General features: G+C 61.3%; 3 protein-coding genes across 3 annotated transcripts; 1 reads left to right on the top strand and 2 right to left on the bottom strand.

The window, feature by feature from the left end:
* Positions 1-1,109: 1,109 nt before the first annotated feature.
* On the bottom strand, positions 1,110-4,605 carry LOC309540988 (BCL2/adenovirus E1B 19 kDa protein-interacting protein 3-like). Its single transcript, XM_082238345.1, has 6 exons — positions 4,323-4,605; positions 4,022-4,148; positions 2,635-2,686; positions 2,289-2,362; positions 2,031-2,171; positions 1,110-1,615 (listed from the first exon to the last, which is right to left on the bottom strand). The coding sequence occupies exons 1-6, from the start codon at positions 4,351-4,353 to the stop codon at positions 1,567-1,569; spliced, it is 474 nt and encodes a 157-aa protein (XP_082094471.1). The 5' UTR covers positions 4,354-4,605; the 3' UTR covers positions 1,110-1,566.
* Positions 4,606-6,771: 2,166 nt separating this feature from the next.
* On the bottom strand, positions 6,772-11,221 carry AUP1 (AUP1 lipid droplet regulating VLDL assembly factor). The gene is made up of 11 exons (XM_082238344.1): positions 11,110-11,221; positions 10,685-10,976; positions 9,347-9,534; positions 9,108-9,180; positions 8,854-8,927; positions 8,559-8,625; positions 8,257-8,365; positions 7,868-8,008; positions 7,519-7,664; positions 7,296-7,384; positions 6,772-7,137 (listed from the first exon to the last, which is right to left on the bottom strand). The coding sequence occupies exons 1-11, from the start codon at positions 11,160-11,162 to the stop codon at positions 7,089-7,091; spliced, it is 1,281 nt and encodes a 426-aa protein (XP_082094470.1). The 5' UTR covers positions 11,163-11,221; the 3' UTR covers positions 6,772-7,088.
* A 132-nt stretch (positions 11,222-11,353) lies between these two features.
* HTRA2 (HtrA serine peptidase 2) lies at positions 11,354-15,324 on the top strand (the record flags this gene model as incomplete). The annotated part of the gene is made up of 8 exons (XM_082238472.1): positions 11,354-11,769; positions 12,690-12,894; positions 13,277-13,471; positions 13,704-13,736; positions 14,303-14,411; positions 14,611-14,680; positions 14,899-14,994; positions 15,150-15,324. 8 exons carry the CDS (start codon positions 11,354-11,356, stop codon positions 15,313-15,315), a joined length of 1,290 nt encoding a protein of 429 aa, XP_082094598.1. The 3' UTR covers positions 15,316-15,324.

The following is a 15,324-nucleotide window of genomic DNA, read 5'->3' as shown; positions in this document are numbered from 1 at the left end:
ATTGGAAGGTGCTGGGGGTGCCCAGTAATCAGAGCACAGGAAGAGCCGGCTGGATGAGGCCAGTGGCCAGCCAGTGGGAAGAAGTCCACAAGCTCAAGAGCCAAACTCTGATTCCTTGTGATTCCCAGCAACTGGTACTGAGAGACCTCTGCCTCTGATTCTGGAAGCAGGATACGGCCATTGTAGCTAGTGACCATTCCTAGCCTTCTTTTCCACAACCTCGTTTAAAGCCATCCAACTGGTCTTTTCCCTCTTGTGGCAGTGAGTTCCACAGGTCTATCGAGGGGCTGTGTGAAGTCCGTTCTCCTGCCTGTTCCAAATCTCTGGCTATGATTTCAGCTTCCAAGGATGCATGTCCAGATAAGCAGCTCTAGTAGCAAGACCAAGGAAGGGAGGAGCTGCCAGTCAGAGTGGGCTATGCTGGGCTCACCGAGGCAAGTGGAACCTTCCCTCGGTTTTGCCTTGTGCAACCAGGTCAGGATTAGGGAGGCGCCAGGAGAAGGCCAAATGCTGGTCTGCAGCACCCTCTGCTGGTGGCGAGGAGAAGTGCGGGCTCTATGGAGTGTCAAAAGTTAAAGGATAAATATAGAACATCATGGAAGGGGAAGGGGAAGTCAGTGAATAAATTCAGTGCTTTTTTCTATTAAAAAATATGTTTAGGGGTACTCTCATTTTGATTCAAGAAAATCACAATTTTATAGTTCAAATCGTACCCCTGCGTCCCCCCAGAAAACAAACACTGGATAAATTAGATGTTAAGGTATGTAAACTTTTGAAAACTAAATAGACAAAAATAAGCGCAGTGTGGGGTCCAGCCAGCGACTGGAGAAAAGAGAGGTGCCCCCAGCCAGGCTGAGAGCAGCAGCTCCCCCCAGAGACGGAGGAGGCCTCAATCCAAGGCAGCCCACACTTCTACGGGTACACAGGAGCCAACTCCTAGGGTCTGAGGTCCCTTTGGCTCCACCAATAACATATTTGAGGGGGCTTCTTACCCCATGGCATTGCTAGGACATGGTGCCCCTCACTCCACACCCAAAGCACAACTACTCTCCCCCATACATTAAAAATAAATGCCTGGTAGACTTTTTTAGGATTTTGAAAAACAGGATTTATTTCGAATGAAGCAACGGCATGTTCCAGTTGATCAGCTGCCATGCTTTGCTGCAGATTGTCTTTCCAAAGCTCCTTGGATTGGCATGGGGGGGGTAGCGCAACCTCCAGATGTGGCCTTCCAGATGTGTCCAGGCTCTAACTCCCCGCTGCTAGCAGGGCCCACAGGAGAGGAGGGGGAGGAAGGGAGCTGCTGCCGCTGCCTCTGGAGTCCAGCAACCCAATCCCCTCTGCCCCACTGCAGCAGGGAAAGTGGAGAGGGGGCTTTGGGGCTAAGTCCATGACACTCTTTGTGAAGGCTGGGCCCCACAGCGGAGGCAAGGAAGGTTGTGTACACGGAAGTGGGTGGGTGAGGGGCTCTGCACCGCTTCTCAGGTGGTCTTGGGCAAGATGAGGCCGTGCAGCAGTTTGGTGGGGAGCTGGGGTGGGGTGTCCCAGGAAGCCCCTCGCGGCTTCTCACAGGCTGCTTGATGGAGAGGCAGCCAGACGCTTCCCAATGCAAATGCTGGAGAGAGGAGAGGAAGAGGGCAGTGAGTGAGGGGCTTGGTCAGGAGAGGCCAGGCCAGCAGCCCCCTCTCTTGCTACGCTCCTCCAGGCAAGGGAAGGCTCTGAGCAGCAGAAGAACATGAGAAGAGGCTGCTGGATCAGGCCAGAGGAGACCCATCTAATCCAGCATCCGCTTCTGCAGCAGCCAGCCAGGTGCTCAGAGACTTCACCGCAGGTCTCAAGACGTTTTGGAGGGGAGGGGGTAGGAGACAGGCACTATAGGGGGCTGGCTGCACTGGGCAGAATTAAGGGTGTTTCCGTAAAGGGAGAGAAAAATCAACCCCGTCCTCATGTTTTGCCAGGATCCCATTTCTCCTCAGCTGATGGGCCACTGCTGTGTGTGAGAGTTCGTTGCCTCCCCCCCCCCCACTCACCCAAGGCCAAAGGCCAAGACGTGGCTGAGCAGCAGAGAGGGGATGACCAGAAGCAGCAGCTGGGGGTCCCGCAACCCCCTCCTCCTGTGTAGAACTGGGCTGAGCAGGGGGGCACACGCAGGGGGCAGGCAGGCCAGCTCCCTGCAGAGAGACAGACAGACAGAGTCCAAAGTGGAGCAAGCAGTGGGGCGAGCGTCTTGGGGGGGGGCTGCCTGAAGCCAGGACCCCCGGGGAAAGCCAGTGAAGAGCCATCCTTACTTTTGGTGCTCAGGGGGGCTGGGCCACGACCAGGGCAGGGTCCCCAGCTGGACAGACCCTTCAGCGTCTTCCCTCTGCAAAGAGAAAGTGCAGCATCCCATAATTGTTTTTTAAAGGATGAAGGGGGGCATATCACCTGGGCAACCATCTGGGCATGTCTTGTGGGTGGGTGTGAACACACCTGTCTATGGAACTTGAGGTGCTTCATGGGTCAGTCACCACAATGACCCCTGAGATTAAACCTTTCAAGACCCAAGTTTGGTTGGCGCCTTCTCAATCTGAGGCTACAAGCCCACAAGCCCATGGCCCAGGTGGCTCCTTTGCACACCTCAGCGTTGACACTCACCTGCCCTGGGCTCTGGTCCTCCACACCAGGTGCCTTCAGTGCAAGGAAGGAGCTGGAAACACAAGAAATGGAATCTGCTGGTGAGAAATTGCTCTTGCTGTTCGTGTGTTCATGCACAAGAGAGATTTCGCTGCCATGCTGTTTGTGAGCATGCTCAGAAGCTGCTGTGAAGCCCTTTAGAGGCTGATGCCCTCACTGGACCTGAATCTCTACCAGGCAAGACCTGTCCACAGCCCGTGAGGATGCTCAGGTGAGCCCTTCAGAAGGCAGGAGCCTCCTGGGCAGGTGAAGAGGCTGGCCAATGGAGCCCTGCCTCAGACAGGAGAAGGGAGCCGAGTTGTCACCCACAGAAGAAGCAGCCCAGGTCATCCTTGCAGGGGCTTTTGTGTGTCCTGACTGTGGCAGTCCCTGGAAGACGTCTGGTGGCCACTCCCAGGCCGGTCTTTCTGGGGGAGCAGCTACAGAAAGCAGAGCCCACACAGCAAAGGCTCCTTGTGACTAAACCCCAGGAAGAACTTTCTGAGCTGTCGGACAGTGGAGCAGACTCTCTAGGGCGGCGGTGGAGTCTCCTTCCTTGGAGATTTTAAAGCAGAGGTTGGATGGCGTCTGTCATGTTGTTGAGTTCCTGCATTTCAGGGGGTTGGACTAGATGGGCCTTGGAGGTCCCTTCTAACTCTACAATTCTGTGATTCCATGATTCTTCCAGCTCTGGTGCATTTATAATGTCAGGATGTGGGGTTCACATCCTCAGGTTCGTGTGGCAAGGTGGAGCCCAAAGAAAATCAGCCAGACTTTCCAATTTCTCAGTGAGAAGTTCAGAAATACAAATCTCAAGAGAGGCGATTTGGTTCAAACTTTGACGTTTCAGAGCATCCCAAAAGGGGAGGGAACAGAACCGCGAGTGCTGAGGGAACATCTAGCATTAAAAGGAGCTGACCGGAATTTGCTTAGGAGCGCAGTTATGCCAACTCCAGTGAAAGCCTAAGGAGCCCCACATGCAACCCCATAGCCTGGGGGGGGGGCAAGTCGAGTCAGGCTCACGGGAGGACTTGGAAGGAAGAGCTGGCCTCCCCCAGGCAGTGGGGCGCCCCCTGGGGACGCAGCCCTGAGCAGGGGTTAAGGAAGGAGCGAAGAGCCAGGGATGCCCAGTAGCGCCTGTCTGACTCCGAGGGGCTGATCTGCCGTCCCCTCACCCGAGACCCGGCAGTCCAAGCTTGGTCTCCCGCCGCCCCCCGGTGTCGTCGCTTCCCGGCCCTTCGGAGCTAGCAGCCGCCGCCCGCTTGTCCACCGCGGAGCCGCCCTTTCGCCTGCTGCGCTCACAGCCAGTTGCAAGGAGTTCCGCCGACCCCGCTGCCCACGAAAGAGTCACCCGCCCACGACCACCTACCCCTCGGCCCGCGGCGGCTCCACCTCCAGCTGCGCTTCCAGCAGGATCCGCTCCATGTCGCGGTGGGGCGCACAGGCCGGCGCAGGGGGCGCCTCCAGGTCGAGTGGGGCCACCTCCACCCAGGAGCCTAGGAAGCGGGCAGGCAGGCAGGAGGTCGCAGTTAGAGGGACCGAACTGGATCCCCCCCCCGCCGCCTGGGGGATGCTGCTGGGGGGGGGAGTCCCAGAGCCCCTCCCCCAGTCTGGCCCCTCAAGGGACCCGGCGCGGGAGCGCGCTTCTCCTCCCGCCCAGGGCCACTCACTCTGCAGGGCGTCTTCCCGGGGCGCCTCCATCGCTCCGCTGCCGGGGCTCCCTCCCGGTGCCAGGCGGGTGCCCGTCCCATTCGCCAGCCGGCCAGCTGGAGGCCACGTGACGCCCAGCCGGCTCCCTTCTGTCAACAGAAGCGCCGGGCACCCTCGCGCCTTAAAAGGGCGACGCCAGCCTGCTCCGGGGAGGGGTGGGGACCCCAACCGGCAAGAGACAGGGGAAGGGGCGCCGCTCCCTAGGCCAATATCGGACGGGCTGCTGCTGCCCCAGGAAGACGGAGCCGGAAGGGAGAACCCGTCCCGAACCATCGGATCCAAAGGCTAAGGAACGAAATTCTGTCTTTCGACAGGAAGAGCAGCGGAGTCTCTCCCTCGTAGGAGGGATGCTTTGGCAGGGGTTGGACTAGATGGCCCCTGGGCGCTTCCATCTCTGCAATTCGAGGGCTCTGGGGGGAAGGCTTTCTGAACATCACACCGTCGAGTCAGAATCAGAATTCAAAGTGACCGGAACAGATTGGAGAAGTGCGCACAAGCTAAGAAAATGAATTTCATTGGGGACAAATGCCAAGTTCTGCACTTAGGCAGGAAGAGTAGACGCAGGTGCCCAAAGAGAGGGCGGGCAGCGCCGGACTGAAGTGTGAGCTAAAGAAGCTCTAGCTTAGGCTCCCGCTCTCTTAGAATCATAGAATCATAGAATCATAGAGTTGGAAGAGACCACAAGGGCCATCGAGTCCAACCCCCTGCCAAGCAGGAAACACCATCAGAGCATTCCTGACATATGGTTGTCAAGCCTCTGCTTAAAGACCTCCAAAGGAGGAGACTCCACCACACTCCTTGGGCCCCCAAAGTGACCATTCAGCATATACTGCATTCAACACAAAAAACAGCGGCAATTTGCTGTTGACCACGGACGGCTGGGCACATAAAGGGAAGGAGCGGAGGGTCTCATCCAGCCGCAATCCGGCCCCGAGGCGGGGGGCGCCGGGCTTACTAGCAGGCATGTGAAAAGGCTCTCGGGGTCTGGCCGGACCGCAAGCTTCACGCGAGTCCACGGTGTGATGCAGCAGCAGCAAAAAGGGCGAAGGCTATTCCGGGCTGCATCGAGAGAAGTCCTAGTCCGGCTGTTTCTTTCGGCCTCGCGCTGCTGCCCGCCGGTAGTTCCACGAGCCACGGGAGGAGGGAGCCGAGGGAGGCAATTCAGGGCCGCCGCCGCCGCCTCCTGTCGCCCCTTTAAGAGTAGCCGGCTACGTGCTCCATGAATGAACGCGCGCCCGGGAGGGGCGCAGCCAGACATGCCGAGCTGCACGCATCTCCCGCCCGGGAGGAGGAGGCTGACCTGGGCCGACCCCGCGAGCCGAGCAGAAGGGAGCAGCTGCCCGCCCCCTCCCCCGCCCAGCATCCTCCGGAGCGCGCCGCGCGCCCCCGTCTCCCGGCCAGCCTTCCTCGCCCCTCTCCTCCTCGCAGCATCATCTGCTCACGACTGAACAATTTAGGCTGCCCCACCGATTCAGAGACCTGGAAGGGGACCCCCCACAAGGGACAGCTAGTCTAGCGCCCTCCCCCCATGCATGAAGCGCTCATCGAAAGGATGCCCAGAATACAGGAAGCAGAGATGCAGAGTTCCTCCTTCCAACCACTGGTTTCTGGCAGGTGTGGGGAGCACCCCCCTTGCCTCCTCAGGGTCGCCTAAGACCCCCCCCCCAGGAATTGCCACCTCCCCAGGTGGTCAGGAAGGTTCCCTTTGTCCAAAGCACAGGCAGCCAATTGGACAGAGTGACAGCCGCCCACTTTCAACTCCTATGTGATTTTCAAAGCTCAGGTTGTGTGGAATGGGTCCCCCTCTCAAGGAAAACAGCATGCAGTGGCTGGGCTTTCTTTGCTGGGGGGAGCAGAAGGGCGGCCCCACAACCCTCCTCAAGGATCCAAAGGCGTCCCCTTTGGGGCACCTGCTATGCATTCTGGCTGTGCCTGAATTTTGCAGCAAGACTGCCGCCCCAATGAGACCAAAGGAAAGCAGCAGCCGTCAGGCATGGGAAGGGAGCCCATGAGTCATCTAGTCCACCCCTCACAATGCAAGAATCACCCCCAACACTACTATCACCCCCAACCCCACTATCCAGCAGCCCCTCCACTGTAAAGCGTGCAAAGCTAAAGCAGACTCTCACCACACAGAAACAGAAATTAGAGACGCAAGATGGTGAGGACACAAAAACCAGCCACTCAAAAGCACTTGGGATGGAGCTTCGTGTGGCTCAGGCTGGGTCAGGACAGGAGGACCTGGCTGGATGCAGGAGACAGCTCAGGGAAGGCAGCCTGCCCCCCCCCCGGCCCGTCCTAGCAGCAGCTGCAGTGGCGGAACAAGGACCTGTTGTGTCTCCCTTGGCGGGGCTTCTGCTGCCTCTCAAGCAGAGTCAACAGCAGCGAAGGAAGGCGCGTCCGAGAGGATGAGAATTAGAGCAACGTTTATTTTGATAGCGAAAGCTTGCCCCCTCCCACCCACACTCTGAGGCAGGCCGTCGGTGGCCCCGGCTGTGTGGCAGGGCGATGTGGAGTCCGGGCCTTGCAGCGGGCAGGGTGGGGGCTGGGAGCCTCCCTCTTGCCCCGCGGAAACGTCAGGCGGGATGGGCACACACCACTCAAGGGCAGCCACGGACACACTGCCAACCCCACATGGGTCCAGCGGGGCGGCAGTGTCTGCAGCAACCCTCCACAAAGATCCAGAGTTGATCAAGCCAGCAGTCCTCAAGAAAAACACCAGCTGGTCAGTGGCTCCCCTCCTTTGGCGCCATCCCATGCTTCTCCATGAATCTCCTGCGAAGGCAAGAGGAGTCTCTCATCAGCACATGGCGGCACAGAGCTGCTCAGCCAGAGCAAGCGTGGATGGGCTGGGGGGGGGTGTCAAAGAGAGACTGCTGGGGGGGGGTCCACCCCTTGCTCCCTCTGCAACAGGGAAAGGGTCCCGGCCTCACCTCCTGGCATAGTCGTACATCAGCCGCTTCCGCTCCTGGAGGGAGACGTGCCTTGCCTCTGGGGACCGGGCAAAGAGCTTCATGGGGGCCTGCAGAGAGAGGGAGGAGGAAGGGGGGCAGGAGCTCAGCCTTGAGAAGCCCCAGCACCTCTTCAGCCCCCCCCCCACACGGCCCCCCAGCGCCTGTTCCCTCCCTCCTCCTTGGGGTGGGGGGTGTTGGGTACCGGGGTCAGGGGAGCAGAGGCGAGGTAGTGAGCGCCAGAGATGGACGGGGCAGCCGAGGAATCCTCTGCCTCCGCCTCGCTGGGGATGAAGGGAACCCGCCCCTCCAGGAGATTGGCAATGGTCGCATCCACACAGTTCGTCCGAGCTGGAAGAGAGAGAGGAGGAGACCAGATCACTGACCACAGGCTGGATGATCCTCTCTCAGGAGCGCTTCAGTTGGAAGGCCTGCACTGCAGGGGCTGCACTAGGGCTGCAATTCTGTGTTTCTACTGCCCTCCCCAACCCTCCTGGGTATGAGAATCCGCCCTCAAGCTCTTACCCAAATGCTCCCCCCCCCACACCACGCACCTAGATCCTTGCGGATGACTGCCAGGGGCACGTGGGGCAGGACTTCTTTGACACGCTGAGCCATGCCACTCCAGCGGACATCCTCTGCAGAGGCGACACTGGGGAAAGCTCGGTCGTGGGACCCCGAAGGCTGGCTTGGAGCTGAAAGGAAGGAAGGCAAGGGGAAAGGGGGCGGCTGAGGCACAGAGGCCTGGGGGGGGCACAGCCCCCATGGTGGCCTGGATCCTCCCTGCCAGCCACCGCTAAGCAGAGTGGGCAAGACCCTCGCCACCCCCCAGGAGAGAGCTGGGAGCAGGCAGAGCCCAGGCAGGAGCCACCCAGGGCTTGGAGCTCTGCCAGCAAGCAGACCTATGGAGGCAGGGGAGACGAACCGCTTCCGCCCCACTCACCTGGGGGGCTGTAGGGGGCTGAGGGGCTGTGGCGCAATCGCTTCAGGTGCTCGGCTTTGTCAGCAGCAGTGAGTCGAGTCGACACCACACCCAGCTCCAGGGCCAGGAGCTGCAGGGAGGGGAGACGCAGGCCAGGACTCAGCTGGGAAGCTCCCCAGTCCAGGCTCTGACACAGCCGGAGCGGACAGAGGCAGCGTCTCAGCACGGGCATCACGCCCCCCACCCCACCGCTGAGGAACATGCCAGACCACGGCCGTGCCAGTCAGTCGTTCATGCCGCCCCCCCAAGCCCTCTGCTCCTACCTCCTGAACCCGCAGCGCAAACTCCTCGCGGGTTTCTTCAACTCGTCTGCCGATGGGTGGAAGCCACCTGGGGAGGAAGGGAGGGAAGAGGGGAGGACAAGCCCCAGGCTACCCAGGTGACCTGCCTCCCCCTTCCCCAAAACAGGGACCAAACTTCCCCCCTTTGGCAAAGGCAGAGAGAGGGGCTCAAGAGCAGAGGCTGCCTTCCCTTCCGCTCTGAGAGCCTCTCTCCTCTCCTTCCGTCCAGCCCCCCCCCTTCTCCCCCATGCAAGGAAGTAGCAGAGACTGTTAGTACCTTACTTGATAAACAGTGAAGGGCACAAAGAACGTCCAGAGCAGCTCCGTCACCCAGGAGGCGTCAGCCACACTCTGGGGGGGGGGGGAGAAAGAAAAGAGTAAAAAGCCAAGAGGGGTGGGGGCTGCTGCAAGTGCAAGCCCTGGCCCTTGGGATGGGGGAGGAAGCACCCATCACAAACACCCATTGCTGGGGGGATGTTCCTTTGGGTTCTGCTTTACAGCAGCAAATAGACAGCCCCCCCCCCCACTCACCACAGCGACAAAAGGCCTCTGGACTTGCAGAGCCACTGGCTGGACGCTGTCCAAGATGGAGAAGGGCCATGAGCTGGAGAGGGAAGGGTGCAGTCAGTGGGGCAACGCTCAGCAGGAGACTCCCTCCCCGAGGCACTTGGTCAGCCAAAATCAGAACCAGATTGCGGGCTGGGTGGCCCTTGGCCGGATCCCAGGGGATCTTCTCTGGTGCCTGGCGCCAGGCCAGAGGCTCTGCCCACCTGAAGCGCAGGAGACCCACGCGGCCGTTGGTGGTGGTCTCCTCGGGGAAGAGCAGCAGGGGCGGGTTGCCCCCCTGGGAGGAGTAGGCCTTCAGGGACTCCAGCAGCTCAGCTCGGCTCTCTGCACCCCCCACCTCCAGGAAGCCCCGGGACCAGCAGATGAAGCCGGAGGTGCCGTTCAGCACGGGCTGTTGGGAAGAGAATCCGTCAGGGCCTGCCTGGCTCTCCACTGGTGGGGATTGGGACCTGCAGCCCTGGGGAAGCCAGCCCCCAGGGACCACAAGGACATGAGCATTCAAGGGCATGCGCTGCCTTCTGCCCCAGAGGCAGGGGGCAGCCATCAGGGCTAGAGCCCGCTCCTCTGCTGTGAGCTTGTCTCATCCACTTTTAAAGCCATCCAAGTTGGTGGCCAGCACAAACTCTTGTGGGAGCTAAATCCATTGTTTAAATTATGTGCTGCATGAAACTGTATCCATTATTATTTCTTATTATTTCATAAAATTTCATTCTGCCCTATATCTGTAGCAGTTCACAACATAAAGTTACAACATAAAAATCACAAAATACACAATAAAAACATAAACAAAGACAACCCAATAATCCCCCATTCCACAACATTTAAAAGGTCAATCAGCCCAAGACCCGGTTGAAGAGGAACATTTTCACCTGGCGCCTAAAGGTGTATAATGAAGGTTCCAGCAGAACATCCCTAGAGAGAGCATTTCACAAATGGGGAGCCACCACAGAAAAGGCCTGTTCTTGTGTACATGAATACGCGTACAATCACACACACGCACAAATGACAATGATTGTTACGATAAGGTGAACTCCCAAAGGTGGACATTCAAGGCTGAGAGTTGGAAAAATCAGGATGAATAAAATAAAGTTGTTCTTCATGCAGTGCCTAGTTAAACTGTGGAACTCCCTCCTGCAGGAGCCAGTGCTGGCTTCCAGCCTGGATGGTTTTTAAAGAGAAGGAGAGAACTGCACTGTGCTAACCACAAGGGCTCTGCTCTGCTTTCGCAGTCTGATGCAATCACACTTCTGGATGGCAGGAACCAGAGGAGGGGCATCCTGCTGGGGCATCTGGTGGGTGCCTGGGAGAACAGGGGGGGCCTGATCCAGCAGGTGCTCCTTACCTTGCCAAGGCTGCGCTAACAAGACCTGCGTCTCTCTGAAGCAAGGGGAGAAATTGCGTAAGGCCCGGAGGCGGCTGAGCGAGCCGGACCGACGCCTCTGCAGCTTCCTCGGGCAAAAGCGAGCCTTTGCTGTGCCTCCGGCCCCTGGCGCTGCCCCCCGGCCCGGCCGCCCCTCCTCCCCCCCCCGCCCCCGGCTCACCGCGTTGCAGGAGGTGAGCAGGTTGAGGACGTTGTGGTCGAAGTGGGTGACGTGGTTGGCGACGAAGACGCGGGCGCGGAGGCTGCGCTGGCGGGGGTCGCCCTGGCGCACGAGCACGCCCAGCACCGAGCACATCACGCGCACGATGAAGCGGCGCGGGGCGCTGTCCGGGAGCGCGCAGCTGACCAGGAAGACGTGCAGCCCCAGGAAGAGGCGCAGCAGCAGCAGCGCCAGCCCCACCGGCGCGTAGAGCAGCAGCGAGAGCAGCACGCGCGGGCCCTCGCCGGGGAGCCTGCCGGGGGGGGGAGAGACGGAGAAGGAGGAGGGCGGTGAGCGGCGAGGAGGGAGGCAGGGAGGGAGGGAAGGAGGCCCGGCCCCCCCCCCGCCGCCGCCCCGCCCCAGTCCCGCAGGGCCCCCTCCCTCACCGGTGCGCGTCGAAGAGCCGGTCGGGCGCCACGGGGGCGGCGGAGGCGTCCATGATGCCCGCGGTCCGGAGGCGCCGCTCAGCGGGACGCGGCCGAGGCCTGACGGGCCGCCGCTGCCATCTTGGTCGCGCCCGCTCGGGGGGAAGCGCGTCACCGCGCCCGACGCCGACGCCCCGCCCCTTCCGCCGCCGCCGCCCGCCCGGACTACGTTTCCCGGCGTGCCCCGCGAGGCGGCCCCAGCAGCATGGCGGCGGCGGCGGCGGTGTCCCGGGTGGCGCGGCGCTGGGCGGAGGCGGCGGGGCTGCGGAGCGGGGTCGGGGGCGCCTGGGCGGCGGCGGGGCCGGGCGGCGGCGGCGGGCAGAGGCGGCCTCCTCCTCCTCCTCCTGGGGGGTGGCGCTGGGCGGGGGCGACGGGGGCGGGGGCGCTGCTGGGGGGCTGGTGGCTGCTGCGGGGCCGGGGCGAGGGCGGGGGCGGGGCGCGGCGGGCCTCCCTCTGGCCGGGCCTCCCTCGGCTGCTGGCCGCCGTGCCCTCGCCCCCGCCGCCCTCGCCCTCGCCCTCGCCGCCCCCCCCGCCGGGCTCCCCGCGCGCCACCTACAACTTCATCGCCGACGTGGTGGAGCGGACGGCGCCGGCGCTGGTCTACATCGAGATCCTGGGCAGGTACGGGGCGCCCGGGCAGCCGGCGGGAACGGGGGGGGGGCGCCTTTCCCCGCGCGGAGACTCCAGCCCGGGCGGCTGACGGCTCCCGTGGGCACCGCTCCCGGCATCGGGGCGAGGAAGCAAGAGATGAGAAGCGGGGGAAAGGGGTAGAATTAAGACAGGGATGGTGATGATTTATTATGTATACCCCGCCCATCTGGCTGAGTTTCCCCAGCCCCTCTGGGCGGCTCCCAATCGAGTGTTAAAAACAATACAGCATTAAATACTAAAAGCTTCCCTAAACAGAGCTGCCTTCAGATGTCTTTTAAAGATAGGATAGCTGCTGATTTCCTTCACATCTGAAGGGAGGGTGCTCCACAGGGCGGGCGCCACCACAGAGAAGGCCCTCTGTCTACTCACAATGAGGGAACCACCAGAAGGCCCTCAGAGCTGGACCTCAGTGTCCAGGCAGAACAATGGGGGTGGAGACGCTTCTTCAGGTATACTGGACAGAGGCCGTTTAGGGCTTTCAAGGTCAGCACCAACACTTTGAATTGTGCCCAGAAACGTGCTGAGAGCCAATGCAGATCTCTCAGGACCAGCGTTATGTGGCCACTGCCAGATGCAAGAAGGAGGAGAGGAGGAAGAGCCCAACCGTAGAAACACCACCACACCAGCTTTTCCATTCAAAGCAGTGCATTTCCAAAAGTAGAGGGACAGCAAGCAGGCAGCCAGTCGGGCTTCTCTAGGGAAGGAGTTCCAAGGGGTCTGGCAGCAGCCACCACCCAGAAGGCCCTGTCCTGTTTACATTTTCCCATGGGGGCACCTGGTTGGCCACTGTGAGAACTGATCCTGGCCCTGCTGGAGTCCTTGACATGTGCCTGGCTGTGTGTCCCCCTTGCCTGGTCCCCATGTCCCTCATTCCCTCCTGCTTCCCACAGGCACCCGTTTTCCGGCCGGGAGGTGCCCATCTCCAACGGCTCCGGCTTCGTGGTGTCTGCGGATGGGCTGATAGTCACCAACGCCCACGTGGTGGCCAACCGGAAGCGGGTGCGGGTGCGCCTGGCCAGCGGGGAGCTCTATGACGCCGTAGTGAGGCAGGTGGACCAGGTGGCCGACATCGCCACCATCAAGATCAATGCCAAGGTGAGTGCACTGGGGCAGCGGGTGATTTGCAGCAGTGCCCCTTGGCTCTGTGAGCTGGGCAGGGAGGGGGCAGCCTGTTGGAAAGTTGAGATTGGTGGGCCAGAAGCCAAGAGCAGCTCCTGGTTGGGGGGGGGCATGCCGGGCAACCAGCCTCAAGCGCCATCCAAGCTGCCCAACACCAACTCCTCCCCCCTCCCAAGCTGGGCTGACGCCAGTCTCCTGATGATTTCCTGACCCCCAGAAGTGGGGCCAGGCTTCTGCCCCTCACCCGTGAGAGAGGAGTCCAGATGAGGCCGGAAGGAGAGCTCAGCGTGTGGGGGGGGGGCTCTCCCATGCTGTGTCCTGGTACTGACACCTGTCTCTTTCCTCCTCCCCCCCCCAGCGCCCGCTGCCCACGCTGCCCCTGGGTCGCTCCTCTGATGTACGCCAGGGGGAGTTTGTGGTGGCCATGGGCAGCCCCTTTGCCCTGCAGAACACCATCACCTCAGGCATCGTCAGCTCTGCCCAGCGAGGGGGCCGGGAGCTGGGCTTGGCAGCTTCGGACATGGAGTACATCCAGACGGACGCAGCCATTGACGTAAGGCCCGCTGGGCATGAGAGCCAGGAGGGGGGCAACGTGTGTGTGTGGGGGGGGTGGGTTGGCCTGTCCCCTGAGTGGCGCAGGTGCTGCCTCTGCCATGCGGGAGGGGCCTGGGGGATTCCTGGGCCTCCCTCCTGTCCCTTGTGGTGAGGGGGGGGGGGCGCCCAAAGGGACCAGGGCAGCTCTGGGTCACTCCAAGTGACTTCCTCTCTGGTTTTCTGCTCTGCAGTTTGGAAACTCCGGGGGACCCCTCCTCAACTTGGTAAGTCCCCCGTCCTCTGCATATTTCCTGGGAATGGGGGCTTCTGCTTGCACAGGGTGGGGGTCTTTGCTCCTTGACTGGTCGGGGAACAGGCCCTTCATTTCCCAGGTGCCACAGGGGGCTTGGCTCCTAAGAGCCTGCTGCTGCTGGATCAGGCCGGGGGGGGGTGTGTGGTCCCACATCCTGTTCTCACAGTGGCTGACCAGACGCCACCAAGGGATACCTGCAAGCAGGATCGGGGCCCAGGAGCCAGCAACTGGCATTCAGAAGCAGGGCTGTCGCGCGGGGGGGGGGGGGGAGAGCCCGGCCAGCCGCCTCCTCCTCCACGCAGTCTCATTCTCCTTTAAAGCCATTTAGGCTGGCGGCCACCCCGTCTCCTGTGGGAGGGAGTTCCAGTGTTTAACTATGCATTGCGTAAAAAGGGACTTCCTTTTCCTGAATTGCCCAGTGTTCATCTTTGCTGGATGGCTAGGAGTGTTAGGAGGGTGGGAGCAAAGCTTTTCTCCCCCCCCCCCCGAAAGCCAACCTGAAGTGGCTGCCCTGGGGCTCCTCTCCCTGCCTCCTAGGACGGCGAGGTGATTGGGGTGAACACCATGAAGGTGACCCCCGGGATCTCCTTCGCCATCCCCTCTGACCGACTGAGAGCCTTCCTGGAGCAGGAGGAGAAGCGCAAGGGTGAGGATCTGCCCCCCTTCCATGGATGCTGAGCCTGCCAGGGGAGAGAGGTGGGGCCACCTGAGCCCCCACAACCCAGGGATGTTCCTCCTGGCAGCCTTGAGTCTCTCTTAGGCTGGGTGGGCTTCCAGCATGGAGAGGGCCCCAGAGTCTCCTTCCCCCCAGGGTCAATGACAGCCTCTCCTCCCCCCCCCTCCAGACTCCTGGTTTGGCAGCACAGAGGGCAAGAGGCGCTACATTGGGGTGATGATGCTGACCTTGACGCCCAGGTAGGTGCTCAGCGCCAGATCCTTCCAGGCCCAAGGGGGGCGGCAGTGGGCTGGTTGCTTCCAGAGTGGGCCCTGGTTCTCCCTAAGTTGCTGGGGCAGAGGGTCTTCTCTGCTGGCCCCAGGAAAGCAGCACCCCACATCCTTGGGTGTCTGCATAGAGCCTCCCTCCCCGCCAGCCTGCTGGAATCCTCACCTTGTGGCTCCCTCTCCCTCCCCAGTATCCTGTCTGAGTTGAAGATAAGGGATCCTGCCTTCCCCGATGTCTCCTACGGGGTCCTCATCCACAAGGTCATCATTGGCTCTCCGGCACATCAGTAAGTGTGACGCCCACCTGACTAGATGACCCCTGAGGTCCCTCCCCACCCTAGAATTCTAGGCTTTGGGTTCCCAGTTCCCCCTGGCGGGAGGGCAGAGCAAGGAGTCTGGCCTGTCTCTCTGCCCTCACCCCTGCACTCTGCTCCCACCGCAGGGCGGGGCTCAAGGCGGGGGACGTGGTCATGGAGATCAACGGCCAGGCGTCCCGGCGGGCAGAGGACATCTACGAGGCGGTGCGGAGCCAGAAGACGCTCACGCTGCGGGTCCGGCGCGGCTACGAGGCGCTGCTGATGAACATTGTCCCTGAAGTCACAGAGTAGGGGCGGGTG

Source organism: Podarcis vaucheri (genome assembly GCF_965113315.1).
Source record: "Podarcis vaucheri genome assembly, chromosome: 9".
In the NCBI taxonomy this organism is placed as follows: Eukaryota; Metazoa; Chordata; class Lepidosauria; order Squamata; family Lacertidae; genus Podarcis; species Podarcis vaucheri.
Note: the sequence above shows the minus strand (reverse complement) of the source record. Positions and strands in the feature narration are given on the sequence as shown.